Source organism: Giraffa tippelskirchi, chromosome 4, assembly GCF_054371585.1.
Source record: "Giraffa tippelskirchi isolate mGirTip1 chromosome 4, T2T-mGirTip1v1.2.pri, whole genome shotgun sequence".
In the NCBI taxonomy this organism is placed as follows: Eukaryota; Metazoa; Chordata; class Mammalia; order Artiodactyla; family Giraffidae; genus Giraffa; species Giraffa tippelskirchi.
Genome location: NC_137278.1, coordinates 208,611,936 through 208,626,594, shown reverse-complemented (window position 1 = coordinate 208,626,594; position 14,659 = coordinate 208,611,936). Strand labels below are relative to the sequence as shown.

At 55.2% G+C, this 14,659-nt stretch overlaps 1 protein-coding gene across 1 annotated transcript in view; it reads right to left on the bottom strand.

Moving 5' to 3' along the window:
- Nucleotides 1-723: 723 nt before the first annotated feature.
- Nucleotides 724-14,659, bottom strand: part of FBLN1 (fibulin 1) — an 82,844-nt gene continuing 68,908 nt past the window's right edge. Inside the window, exon 17 of the mRNA XM_081594940.1 lies at nt 724-1,542. Coding sequence (XP_081451066.1) covers nt 1,403-1,542 — 140 coding nt within the window. The 3' untranslated portion in view covers nt 724-1,402. The remainder of the gene's footprint in view (nt 1,543-14,659) is intronic.

The following is a 14,659-nucleotide window of genomic DNA, read 5'->3' as shown; positions in this document are numbered from 1 at the left end:
AAAAGCTGTGTGACTTTGGGTAGTTGAGTTCCTCTCTCTGAGCCAAATTTTGTTGTTTAGTTGTTGTTCTTGTTCAGTTGTTAAGTCATGCCCCACTCTTTTGTGACCCTGTGAGTTGTAGCCCACCAGGCTCCTCTGTCCATGGAATTCTCCAGGCAAGGATACTGGAGTGGGTGGCCATTCCCTTCTCCAGGGGATCTTCCTGACCCTGGGATTGAGCCCGGGTTTCCTGCATTGGCAGGCGGGTTCTTTACTGCTGAGCCACCAGGGAAGCCCTGAGTCCAGTTTGCTTGTCTCTCAATCGGGCACGATCGCACCCACGTGGGTGGGTTTCCAAGAGGAATAAATGAAGCCCAGGCTGCTGAGTGCAGGGGGATTCAGTGCATCTGGTGGTCTCTCCTTTCCATGGAAGAGAAGCCTCATCTGCCCTCCACAGCTTCTAGAGGGGATCAGAAAGCCCACGAGGGACACCACCAGCAGAGCTCCAGGACGCGCCTGCTGGGCTGAGCCTGGGGCGTGGAGGGTGCTCGAGCCATGCTTTCTGGGGACAGGCGATGGCAAGCTGTCAGAAATGATGTGGGTTGGGGCCTTTCCCAATACACAGGCTGGGCGCCACCCTGGAGCCTCGGGAGGCAGGAGGGTTTTCAGAAGGCCTTGGGGAATACTCGCAAGCCCTTGGCTAGTCAGGACCGCCCCTCTCAAAAGATTCCCATGCACACAGCATCAGGAGGCTCACAAAGCTGTTTATTTTCCCACCTACGATACAGGACAGATGCAGGGTGCAGAAAACCCGGTGACTGCTTTGGCGAAAATCCTGGAGCCGCACACTAACCTAACAGGCTGTGGCTGTACCGGGGGATTCTTCCGTTCCCACACAATTGTAATTGACCTTTGAAGGGCTCCCTGGGGCGCTGTGGTGGGCTGCTTCTGGGCAGAATTTATCACACCTGCTCTTCTTTGGTAACTGTGTCTTTAGAATTTCATATACAAAACTTGATTGGCAAAAAAAAGTACCAAATGCCAAATTTTCATAAAATCAGGGCAAGAACTGGTCTTCTCTTGCCATTTGGATTTAGCTGCCCCTTGAAAAATTTTTTTTCTCCCTTGGTCATTTAGCAATGCCAAGCCCAGAGACAGGAAAAGGCAGCAAAATTTAACCTTTGCATTAAAAAAGAAGCAAGGTTTTTAACCAAACTGTTAAGTCATTGGACTCATTATTTAAACACCAAAAGACAACAGATGGACTTATTCATTTGGCCCAGCTTAATACATGTCGGCCTAAGACTACAAACAAATACATAAAATCGAGATATGTCTGGGTGGTACAAACGGGGACAGGGCATCGTCACGGGGCAATGACTTGGCCTGGAGGCACAGACTTGGCTGCGCTGCGAACTGGCCCTCAGAACCAATACTCAGAGACGAAGATGTGGACGTTGACGACGTTCCGGTGGGACACCACACCCCCCACCACGTAGTTCATCTCGAGCTTCAGGACGGCGTGGGATGGGCCCACGATGGGCCGCACCTGGCGGACGACGCCTGTGGGGAGAGCAGAAGGTGTTTGGGGAGTTAGCAGGCACCCAAGCAATGTGGAGCCCGGGGACACCATCTCCCTCCGGGAATTTCAGAGCTACAGGAGGGCTCGGACCTCATCAAGTCCCGCCTGAGCCGGGTGCTCAGCATCTCCCTCCAAGGGGTGGCCCCCGGGCTCTGCCACCATCCCTAGGGACGAGTGACAGAGGGCTCACTGCAGCCTGTCCGCTGCGTGCAGCTCGGACCGTGAGTGAGTCTGCGCGTGGGCTTTGGAGTCCTTGCCTTAGGCTCCGTGCCAGCTCCTTTTCTGCGAGCCTGGTTTCCTCCTCTACCAAGGACTTAAGAGTCTAGATAAAGGGCCTGGCATGGAGCAGATGCCTGAAAGACACCCGTGCCCCTCTCTCCTAACCCACTGTGCCCACCTGTGACCCTTGGGAAGAAACAAAGCATGTGTGATCCTCCTCCCCCAGTCTCTCACGCTGAGGATTGTCCTGGGGGCCTGGAAACCCTTTATCTGAGCAGAGAACTCCCAGTTCCCTATGGGACACGCTCCTGGGTCCTTCGTCCTCCGCACCTCTGATTTGGAGGGTGACATCTGAGCCCCTTGTTCAGTGTTTAGGGTGATAGGTGAGCAAGTGGCGGCTCGGGTCCAGCTGAGACGGGTCAGGGCGGTCAGGATGGACGGCACGGGGGAGACAGGTGTCTGTCCGGGGAGGCAGAGGCCTGCGATGTAAAGCTGCTGGGGTGTGGCAGGGAGGTCCGCCTGGACCAGCGTAGGTACCTGGCAAAGGCCATGATGATGGCCTCCCCAGACTCAGAGGGAACGGCAGGTAAGTTCAGCTCAGTCACAGTGGAGGAGGAACAACCCCAAGTGCTCTGTCCCTGCAAGTTCCGTGTCTCCAGGCCGGACCCTGACGTCACCGCCTGCCCGCCAGGGCCAGCATCGCACGGAGGGAACGCCCCTGTGTTCGGGGACCAGACGCTGGGGCTGAGGTAAGCGCTCCCCTCCTGGCTGGACGTGGAGAGCCCACCACCCTCTCGGGGCCTCAGATCCCTCAGCGAGCAGACGATGCCACGTGACCCTGTGCTTTGCACTGACTGATCCCGACCCCTGCCCCCCAGCTCGGTGTCCACCAAGGTGTGAGCTCCAGGGGTGCAGGGCCACCTCCCCGCCGGACAGGCAGGCTCAGCGCTTCACCTCCACACGTGTTCACGCATTCCTCAACAGGTACCAGGCTCTGTTCACGGTGATGCCGAGGAAACAAACAGAATCCTGGTTTCAAAGTCAGTGGTGGATCTAGATGAGTGCCGTGCTCTGACAGAAGTCCGCACACTGTCCAGCGGGGGCGAGGATGGAGGTGAGGGAGGCAGGGGAGTCAGGAAAGGCTTCCTGGAGGAAGCGCCTCTCTTCCTGAAGATCCCCGTGCCCGGCACAGAGCAGGTGCCACCCCTACAGCTGTTGACATTTAGGAGGGACCCTCTTCCATCGCCCCAGCTCCGGTAGTAAGACTTTCCCAAAGCCGTGTGGCGCAGGGGTGTGCTGGAGCAGCCGGCCGTCTGGTTGTGCCATATGACAGTTTCCAAGCCCAACATGACGTCACTGAAGGCAGGGTCAAGAACCACCCATCACTGCAGGGCTGCCCGCAAAGAACACCCAGGAGCCTGAGAACCAGCCAGAACGCAGATCGTTTGCTGAGTCCAACTGCTGACTGCAGGCTGGTCTCTACAAACAGCCCTGCCACAGACTTGGGGAATGTGCATCCAGCGTGGCCCTTGACACCCACCCTGAGATCAGCGAAGGCTCTGGGGAGTCTAAAGGGGCCCAAGGCCTTTTGCACCAGTAGCCGGTTCTCGGTCAAGACCACCAAGTTCATGCTCAGGAAGGGGATTTGGGCAGGTCATCCCCCCTTTCACTCCCCGGGCTTGTGTTTCAAAGGTGAAGTGCCCAGCAGTGCGGTGGAATTCCAGGCTATTCTAAGCAAACAAGGGCTCTAGCTCTGATGGAAAGATAAGCAGAGGCTTCGGTGGGCTGTCAGCACCCTTTCTCTGCCCCTGCCTGGCGATGACATCCCAGCTCTGTCCTGTCTGAACGCCCACGAACGTTGTCGGCTCCTGGCTAAAGACGGGGGCTTGTCACCACCCTCGGTTTGCCAGCGGCCCCTGATGACTGGGCCACTCCCATTTGCCCCTTCCTGGGCACCGCCTGGGGCCGGGGTCATTGTGACCCCTATGGTGAGCATAGCCCCAGACTCTCCTGTCCCTCAGCACCCTCACCAGCGTGACTGTCTCCTCTCCCCAGGCTGGAGACCACCCATGGTGCCCACCAGCCTCAGTGGCCTGGGTTACCTGCACCCATCCCTGGGGCAGTGCTCAGAGGGGCTCAGGGGGCTTGAAAGAAAGAGTTGAGAGGCTCAGTGAGCCAGAGAGCTAGTTTATAACAGAGAGCAATGAGGTGGAGGGAGCACTTCTGCAAGCTATGATCAGACACGTATTTATTTCTATATATTATTATTATACTGTGTGTGTGTGCTAAGTCACTTCAGTCGTGTCTGATTCTTTGTGACCCTGTGGACTGTAGCCCTTTAAATATCATACAGTCAATATATGATATATAAATATATGGGCTTCCCAGGTGGGACTAGCAGTAAGGAACTCACCTGCCAATGCAGGAGACTCAAAAAGACGTGGGTTCGATCCCTGGGTTGTGAAGATCCCCTGGAGGAGGGCATGGCAATCCACTCCAGTATTCTTGTCTGGAGAATCCCATGGACAGAGGAGCCTGATGGGCTATAGTCCATAGGGTTGCAAAGAGTCAGACACGACTGAAGTGACTTAGTGCATGCACACATATAAATATATATATATGTATAGTTTAATTATTATAAATACAAAGTATATATTGTTGTTGTTAGTCACTAAGTCATGTTCAACTCTTTGCGACCTCATGGACTGTAGCCCGCCAGGCTCCTCTGTCCATGGAATTCCCCAAGCAAGAATACTGCAGTGAGTAGCCATTTCCTTCTCCACCAGATCTTCCCGACCCAGGGATTGAACCTGGGTCTCCTGCATCACAGGCAGATTCTTTACTGTCTAAGCCACAAGGGAAGCCCCTTCAGGACACAAGGTTTGAGTCCAACTGACCTCAGGCAGCAGCATGATCCCAGGTTAGTTACTGAACCTTTCTGAGTCCCCATTTCCTCTTCTGTGAAACAGGGATTAAACAGCCACCTTCAGAGTCAGAAACAAAACCATCACAAGGCCATCCTGCTAAGTCTTGGATATCAAAACTCTCTGCAACATTCCAGCGTGATACGCATTTCAGCTCAAGTAGGACCGAATTCCTCCATGATTAAAAAATAGAACAAATGTTGAATATTTTTATAGATTGCCTTAAACACTGACAAGAAGGGAAAGCTCTGGATGTACAGAAAATGTATTTAAATCTCAATATGTACTGTTAGGGCATTTCATGAGGCTTTGTTTCTGCGATGCCTAAAGACCAGAATGTCACGCTGTTGGCTAAGTGTTCCAACTGTAAACAGCTGAGAGGTCAAACAGAACACAAAAGGGACCTAAGAGCTGCTGTAGAGAAGAAGGGCGTTGAGAAGGGAAAGAGGAAGCAGAAGGCTGAATGTCTGATGCAGGTCACACTCAGGGCCTGGATTTTCTCAGGATCTTTGCATTTAACGAGAGAACGACAGAGGTGGAAGACATAGGCGTGCTGCAAGGGTTAAACAAGGCATTGTGCGAGTGCGCACAGCAGGTGCTCAGGGAGTCAACGGCTCCGTCCTTCTCCTGTGACCTGGCGTCCACACTGAGTCTCCAACGCTATCTATAACCCTAGTCGGTCCCGGGATCCCTTCCCAGGCCACACCCACTCTGTGGGCCGGATCACTTCTCCTTCAGCCTAGCCACACTTCCTGGGGGCTCTGCTTTCAGTGAACACGCTCCCTTCAAGCTTGAGATCCACCTCCTGGTCCTCACCCTCACTGAACCTAAACTTTCTCCTGATATCACTTCTTTCTTCACAGTTTTCCCACCCATCCATCCTTCACCCATCCATCCATCCATCCATCATCCATCCATCCAATAGAGGCCATTCTGCACAAGGGAAGTTTGTGGAAGATTCTACAGAGGAGATGACTTCAAATTGGATTTTAAAGACTAAGTAGGGGGCTTCCCTGGTGGTCCAGTGTTAAGAATCTGCCTCACAATCCAAGAGACACTGGTTTGATCCCTGCTCGGGGAGGATCCCACGTGCCATGGAGCAACTAAGCCCATGTGCCACAAATACTGAAGACCGAGTGTCTAGAGCCTGTGCTCCACAACAAGAGAAGCCACAGCAGTGAGAAGCCCAGTGCAGCCAAAAAAAAAAGAAGTTTAAAATAAAAAAGACTAAGTAGGAGCCAGGGAGGTAGGTAAGTGAAAATGTCAGTAGCTCAGTCGTGTCTGACTCTTTGCGACCCCACGGACTGCGTCCAGGCTCCTCTGTCCGTGGAATTCTCAGTCAAGAATACTGGAGTGGGTTGCCATTTCCCTCTCCAGGGGATCTTCCCAACCCAGGGATCGAACCCAGGTGTCCCACATTGTAGGCAGATTCTTTATCATCTGAGCCACCAGGGAAGCCCAAGGAGGTAGGTAGGACTGTGCAAAGGCCCCAAGTGTGAAGATTTGAGTCAATTCTGGGAACAGTTAATCTTGCGGAAAGACAGAGGAGGCTAAGGAGGTGGTAAAGGGCTTCTTCAGGGACCTCACACCTTGTTAGGCTCACAGAACTGGGAATCCAGATCAGTAGTCTCCTGGCTTCCTCACCACTACCAATTCTAGACCACTGTTCTTTCAGAACCACCACCAACCTTCTGGGTGCAGGGAAACAAGAGAGTAAACTAGAGAAACCCTTGCTGCCCAAATGTGGCATCACAGACATCGGAAACTGAACCTCCACCAGGGGTCCAACTCCACCCGTCCCTTGATTCTACAGGTGTGTGGCTGGCATCTGCTCTGCGCCAGACGCTGGGGACCAGCTAGACCACCTGTGTCCTCTTTCATGAAGCCTTGCCAGCCCCACTCTGCCCCACCTGGAACCTGGTCTCCCTCGGGGAAACCTTCACAGTCGACTCCCCCTTCAGACGCAGGGTCTACGTCACATTCATCTCTGTCCACAGTCCCCAGACCAGGGCCCGGGCAGGACACAGTGGGAGCACCATTACAATTATCCACTGGGATGAAGGCAGAGGAAGAGAGAGAAAAGAGAAGAAGCAGAGAGGGGAGGAAAGAAGAGACCCTACTTCTTGACGGCCCCTCAAACCTTTGTCCTGAAGGGAAGGAGCCCCTGAAGGCTCTGAGCAGGAGCAGCTTTATGTGGAAAGACCATTCCTGCAGCAAAATGCAGGAGAGAGGGAAAGGCTCTTTCCAGCATGCCTGCCTTGTCCATCTTCCCTGCTGGGATGTTTACCTCCTTAGCTTTCAAGAGCCCCAGGAAAAAAAAAAAAGGCCACGATGCCGAGTTCAACTGTGTTAATCTTCCAAATCCTCATCTTTGGCATTTCTGCTTCGGGTCCCAGACACTGCTGGTATTCCTCGGCGTGTCTGTGCCTCTGAAAGATATAATTAAGTCTTTTTTTTTTTCCTTTGAAAAATGTAGGTCCCCTCAGGCACTTCACCTTCATGTCTCGTCTCTGCTTTGTAAATTGCAGCCGATGTGCCAGGAGCCCGAACGCAGAGCACAAGCGTCCAGCAGGAGAGCTCCATCAGCTCTTGGGGACTGTGGTCTGGGCTCCGGGTCCCTGCAGCCATCCCCAAGCTTCTGCTGCTTGACTGAGGTCGCAACTGATCATCCACAGGTTGTCTGAAAGGAGGAGGATCATCCACAGGGGCATCTGCACGAGACACTGGTCTGTGGAGACCTGGAATCACCGCCTGGCATCCTGGTGCTGCTTCCTCACCGACCAGCCCTGTGACCTTGTACGAGTCACTGTCTTTCTCAAGTTCAGCTTCCGACTCAGAAGTCCTGCGATTCTAACTGACCAAGTGTAATGGCGTGAACAGGGCTGTCGAAGAGCATCTTACCAAAAAAGATGATCCACCCAGAGACGGCATGGTACCTCATGCCAGTGGAAATAAACTGTGCTTTTCAAAAGACAGAGATTCAAGTTAAAAAAAAGGCAGAGGGAAGAAAGCCACACGTCAGCATCATATGAGAATACGACACAGTTGCTGCCTGGAATCAGGTTATAGAGTCATGGGTCTTCCCGGTTGTCAGGTCTCCCTACTGCTGTGTGAGGCCAGAGGCCAAGGGCACTGACTTTCTTTTCCGGTCAATCTTTTTAAAATTTAACTAATTAATGTTTAGTTGCTCTGGGCCTTCATTGCCGCAAGCAGCATTTCTCTAGTTGCGGCGAGCAGGGGCTACCCTTCACTGCGGCGGCTTCTCTTGCTGCACGGCGCTGGGTCTGTGGGCAAGGGCTTCAGTAGTTGTGGGCACAGAGGTTTAGCTGCTCTGCGGCATGGGGGGGGTCTTCCAGGACCAGGGATCAAACCCGCGTCCCCTGCATTGGCAGGCGGATTCTCATCCACTGCGCCACCAGGGAGGTCCTCCTGGTCACTCTCATATCTCTGGTTCTTGGAACACAGTAGGTCCTTGGTCCTACTACAGACCTGACACATCGCAGGCCCGCAATAAGTGAATTGCTAAATGAATGCATGAACTAAAGACCGAAGCACTAAGCCCAGTTTATAAAGTTGAAAGTTATCACCCAGAGAAACAAAAGTGGCGGGAAGGAATGGATGATAGCCATAGGTCACTGGGTTTTCACGTGGAAGGAGAAAGGCGACATGTTAGAACCAGACCTCCCAGTGTGGCCCTGGCGGCTGCCACACAGAGCCACGAGCTGGGGGAGGTGATGAGTCGGCCTGTTTGGACAAGGTGCCAGGACCGAGAACCCTGGAGCTCAGGGGAGACCCACGTGGTTTCACCAAACGCTAACACAGTGGGCCACTGGGAAAAAAGCAAAGCATCACCCAGATCTCAGGACATTTTCCTCCATAGGGACAACTCCAGGCCAGGATGAGCAGCACAGACCAGAGGCGGAGAGGAAAATGCAAGAACAGGAAGAAATAGGGTCTGTACGGCTAACGTCCAAAGCTATACTGGTGATGGGCCGGGAAAGAGGTCCACAGCGGGGGAGGAGATGGGAGCGGACGGGCCCCGCATCCACTGTTCCATCCTGTTCTCCCCACACTCCTGGGGGGAAGGACCATCGCCTCCCTCCGACCGGGGAGAACGAGGCTCTGGGGGCTGATGTCCCAGATCAGGGCACAGCGCCCACCCAGACGGGACGGACCCCGAGCTTAGTTCTCTCCACCCGACTGCACCTGCCCTGACGTGGTGTGGAGGAAACTTCCAGAATGTCCTGCCCTTGGCTGAGTCATCCATACAGGGCAAAAACGGCAGAAAGGAACTATAGGGCAATCATATCGGTCAAGGGCCGTGAAGGAAAGGAGCTTCCCAAACCCTGTCTTCCTCTCTTCTTGCCTGAAAAACACCCAGTAAGAGCTTGGAAGGAGGGGGACAGGGGTCTCGGCCGCAGACTTAAAGTCTGCTTCAGCAGAACCATCCTCCCGACTTCTCGGCTCTCATAAACGCACTTCCTCCCGGGCCTCTCACGACCAAACCAGAGGACCTAGACGGGGCAGCAGCAGGAAAGTGAAGAGTCAGCCCCCGGGCCCACCTCTCCCTCGGGTAGAAATAGGAAAAGAAATGTCAGTGCCGCACTAAACCTTCCAGGCTCCTCCCTGGACTCAGGAACCAGCATTTCCAGGGGCATGTGGTGGGTATGAAGACACCCCCATCCACCATCTCCTCCCCCAACATCTCAGCCACACGTGCTGGGGCCTCACAGTTCCAGGAGGTGCAGTGGGAGCTCTGGGGGTGAAATGAGTTCTGAGCCAGAACAGCAAACCTGCCCCCGTAGCCAGACCTGGGCTGCTGCCCTTCCACCAAGCCGCCTGGCCTCACCGGAGGGACAGACAGCCTCAGTGGTTTTCGGGAAGGGATTTGCCATCTGATGCATCTGCTTTTACCAAGTTGGCCCAGGATGCAATGGTGATGGGAAGGACGAGTCCTCCCCTCTTTCTCTGTGAGTCCTCCCGCCTGGATTAGCACCCACCCGCCTACCTGCTGGGGGGCCTTCCCCGCCCCGAGACCCAACTCATCAGCTCCCTTGCATGTCTCTAGGTGCCCTCGGATGAGAAATCTCAGGACTGGGACTGACCTCAAAGAGGAGGACTCTGCCTGGTTCAAGGTCACACAGGACGGTCGTGGCAGCAGGAACCCCACATCCAGCCCCAACAGGCTGTGTGCACGCCTCAGTCACGCCCCCTGAGCCTGGAAGCCCCTCCGAGCCTCAAGTGTCCTCACCTGGAGAATGGGGCCATCTCCCACAGGGATAAGTGACACAGCTGTTGTTAAGTCACTCAGTCGTGTCCGACTCTGTGCGACCCCATGAACTGTAGCTCGCCAGGCTCTCTCTGTCCAAGGGATTCTCCAGGCAAGAATACTGGAGTGGGTTGCCATTTCCTCCTCCAGAGGATCTTCCCTACCCACGGATTGAACCCTTGTCTCCTGCATTGGCAGGGGGATTCTTGACCACTGAGCCATCAGGGAAACCCAAGGGACACAGGATGTGTGGCCTACATGCTGGGAGTGCCTGGCACACAGCGGTGCTCTTGCTGTTGAGACGACTGTGGCAGTTGAGGACCCGACACTCTGAGTTCTCAGCCACAAGCACAGATCGAACGTTCTGGGAACGTTCCCATCTGGGAACACCCGGATCTGAGGCTGCCGGAAGTGCTCTTGCTGACAGTGGCTGATGGTGGGCGTCTGGGTCTTCTGTGTAGTTACGGTCGTCAGGTGAGGCCGTCGGAAGATCCGTATCATCATCAGACTCATTTTTTTTTTTCCCCCAATTTTGCACAACATGCCTCTGCTGCTCTTTGGCTAAAAACATTTCATTTTCTTAAAAAAAAAATAATAATAATTTATGAACGTGCCGGTGATCTCAAAGGCTTTTCAGAAGGTGCATAACAGCAGCGGTAAGAGCGTCACAAATCATTCTGAACGCAGCCGATCCGCAGAACTCGGGAGACGCCGAGGAGGCCGCTCTGGGCTCATTTAACACCTGGTGACTCTGTACGTGAGCAGGCGCATGTGATCCTGCAGCCTGCCGGGCGCCGGGCCTGGGGAACTGCTGAGTGGGCGTGCTGTGTGTGTACACGTGTGTGTGCATCTGAGGGTGTGCAAGAAAGAAAGACAAATAGGGTGATGGGGGAGGCATGGCACAAATGAACCCCCTGTAGGCTCTTGCCTCCAGAAATTTACAATCAGTGGAAGAGGAAGTCAAGCAAAAACTCACAACGGGGACTTCCCTGGTGGTCCAGTGGCTAAGACTCCGCGCTCCCAACGCAGGGCGCCCGTGTTCAACCCCTGGTTGGGGAACGAGATCCCACATGCTGCAGCTAGAGCTTACACGACGCAACTAAGACCCAGCGCAGCCAAATAAAATAAATAAATAAATATTTTTAAAAAACCCCAAAACTCACAATGCCGTGACCACACCCCCTCCCCCCTGGCACCAGCATTTCTCCACTCGCACGCCCAGCAGATCTCCTGGAAGGAGTCCCCCAGGGGCGCCTCCCGCACTCCTACCCTGGTGTCTCCCCTTGACCCCGCTCCACTGAGAATGGCCTGATCAAGGTCAGCATCAGCTGGGGCAATACTGAACCCACTGGTGAATCCTTTGTCCTCATCTGACCAGACTCACTGTCACTGACACGGCTCATGTCCCGCCTCCTGGGAAGGCCTCCTCCTCCGGGCTGGCCTCCGCTCATCTCCCCGACCTCTGAGCACAAGAGGCCGCAATGCTCCGGCCTCCTCTCTCCTCTGTCTACACTCAGTTCCTCTGTGAGCTTGTCTGGTCTTGGGGCTCCAGCTCCCATCCACCCACAAGCGCCTCCCAGACTTACTCACTCTACCCCTGAGTGGCCAAGGGTGTCCAACGAGGCCCACAATCTTAATGCCAAAGGGAACTTGCGACCTCCCCAGAGCAGCTGTCTCACAGTTTTCCCCAGCTCACCTGCTGACAAGCCCAATCTGCTTGTTCTTTAGATCAAGACCCATGCAGTCACCTTTGCCTCACACCCAACTCGTCAGCAAAACCTGGCACTACCCCCTGATGTATCCGGAATCTGTCTGCTGCCCACCCTTCCTGCTGGGGCCACATGGTCAAAGCCATGGTCACCTTCAGCCTGGATCACCGGTTTTTTGAAAGGTTTTGCATGAAAGTGAGTCACTCAGTCATGTCTGACTCTTTGCGACTCCATGGACTATAGAGTCCATGGAATACTTCAGGCTAGAATACTGGAGTGGGTAGCCTTTCCCTTCTCCAGGGGATCTTCCCACCCAGGGATTGAACCCAGGTCTTGCGCATTGCAGGTGGATTCGTTACTAGCTGAGCCACAAGGGAAGCCCAAGAACACTGGAGTGGGTAGCCTATCCCTTCTCCAGTGGATCTTCCCAACCCAGGAATCAAACCAGGGTCCCCTGCAGTGCAGGCAGATTCTTTACCAACTGAGCTATGAGGGAAGCCCACAGAGCAAGCCACAGTGTCCAGAGGTTAACACTCTGCACTCCCAACGCAGGGGGCCCAGGTTCAATCCCCGGTCACAGAACTAGATCCCCAGCCTCACCCAGGCGCCCAGAGGGAGCGTCTCCCCCCTCATCCCAAAACCCTCCTGCGGCTCCCACCTCATTCGGCAGTAAAGCCCGAGCTGCTGTGGCGGCCTGAAGACCCGGCCTCGTCGGCTGCGATTCGAACACGCTGGGCTCGCCTCTGCCTCACGGCCTTTGCACCTGCCGTCCCCACTGCCCGGAGCTCCCCCTCCAGATCTCTGCACGGCTCATTGTCTCAGCCCTCCGGGTCTTTGGACTAACGTCCCCCACCACCGTATGCACAGTGACCGCCCGCTTCCCTCTCCTCCCCTGCCGTCTGCATAGCACTCACACTGCCTGACGGTGTGGATGTCATACTTGTCTCCTGCCTGCTCCTACCCCCGGAAGAAAACGTGTACGTGGCTAGGATTCACGTCTGTCTGTCGCTCTTGGTGGCTGATGCATCCCCTAGAGCAGGGCCTGCTCCCTTGGGACGCACACGTTATTTGCTAGAAGAATGAAGACCAGAGTCCTATAAGAAGCTCGGCCCTGGGGCTTTGGAAGCACAAAGGAGGGAGCAGCACACTCTGCCTGTGGGAGGTGGGGCGTGGAGGGCGTGTGAGAGGAGGTGACGGCTGACTTGGGCTCTGAGGGATGAATAGGAGCTTCACCGAGAGGAGAAGGAGGTGAATGCCACGGCTCAAGTCCAGGAGACAACAGAGGCCATGAAATGGCTGAGGTCTGGGGCATGGGCTGGTCTGTCTGGAGCAGAGTAGAGGGAAGAGGAAGGGATTAGAGTGCTGGACCCTGGGGAGGAGATAAGCAGGCTGAGGCTGAAGACATCTCCAGCCGGGCGGCAGGACTGGATGTGAAAGGTGGGGGTTAAAACCTGGTAGACCCACCAGCAACTGGCTGCGGGGGGTGGGAGGAGGGGAGCAGGGGGTCCCCGGCTTCAGGAGCCTTGTGGCTGGAGCCTCTTTCGCCATCATGTGGAAGCACCCTGCTGAGAGTGGAGGGAGGCTCTGGCCAGGCTTGTGGACCTCACGGCTGGGAAATGTCAGGGGTGAGGGACAGGGGGCCAGCAGGTGTGAGAAGTAGCCCACGTGATGCGCGGATCCACGGGCAGGAGCAGAGAGGTGTCCAGTGAGGCTCCCTGTGGCCCTGGGTGCTGACCTGGGGGCGGAGGGGCCTCAAAAGCAGGGGACCCCTATGAGCCCTAAGAGTCCCATGCCAGCCTGGGGGTGGCCTCTGAGAGTTTCTGCTTCTGTGAAACTGGGTGTCGGGAGCCCTCCTCACAGGGCTTTGCAGCAGGAATAGCTGCTTCTCTATGAGTCACAATGGCTCTGGGCCCAACGCCTATGGCCCATCGCTGCTCCGTGAGGCCCCAGCATAGGCAGCATAAAAGGTGTTGGTGTCCGCCCCCCTCTCACGCCCCCTCTCAGGCCTCCGAGAGGGCGCCGGCGGCCCTCTGCACCCCCCTGCCCTCCAAGGACCGCCAGCCCCGAGGTGAAGTCCGGCCAAGGCCGTCTCTTTGCATCTCCCTGGAAATGACTTGGCTGCCGGCCAGGGTGTGGCCCCAGGGGGGCAGGGGCTCTGCCTCCCCGAGAAGAGAAAGCGCCTAATCCCGGGATTTGCCGTGAAAGCAGGACAGGGCCGATCACTCATCATCGGCAGAGACGGCCGCGCTGTTGTTTTTAGGTGGAATTTCTGAATCTCATCCGTAATGCATACTGATCCTGGGCCAAGCTTTCCGAATTAGGCTCCCGGACGGGTCAGCAGCGTGTGTTTAACCCCTTAAGAGGTAAAGATTTCGAAGAGGCGATCCGGGCCCTGCAAGCTGGAATGACTGAGAGTGACTTGAAGGCAGACGGCTGGGCAGACAAGCTCTTTGCTTAGCATGAGGCTTCACCTGGCCAGTGGCTGAGGTACAGGCGCGTGTGCTGTCTTCACACACAAGCTCTTATACTGGGGCTGCTGGGTACAGTCGACTAAGCTGTGCGCTGCACACAGAAGAGGCTGTGAATGGTGTCTCCAGGATCTGCAGTGCACAAAATAGTCGACTGTACGCGGCAGCCTTGCCACATTATTGCTTGTCTCTCCTGCTGAGACATTAACAGACAAAACCTACTGCTGCAAAATACACTGTAGGAACTCAGATGGCAGGGTGCTAGGGAAGCTAGGAGGCAACTTCCTGAAAGCAGGATGTGTGGCTTGGGTGTAAACTTGTTCCCCAGCACTCAGCATGGGGATAGGCATGGAGTAGGAATCCAGGAGGTTCTTGTAGAGGAAATAATTCAAGGATGACAGAACTCGGGAGGGATGGCCTCCACCATTCTTCTTCCGGCCTGACTCAGCCCAGGCCACGAGGGGTGCCGATGACACAGCTCCCAGGTGCCTGGAGCCCCTCCGGGGTGA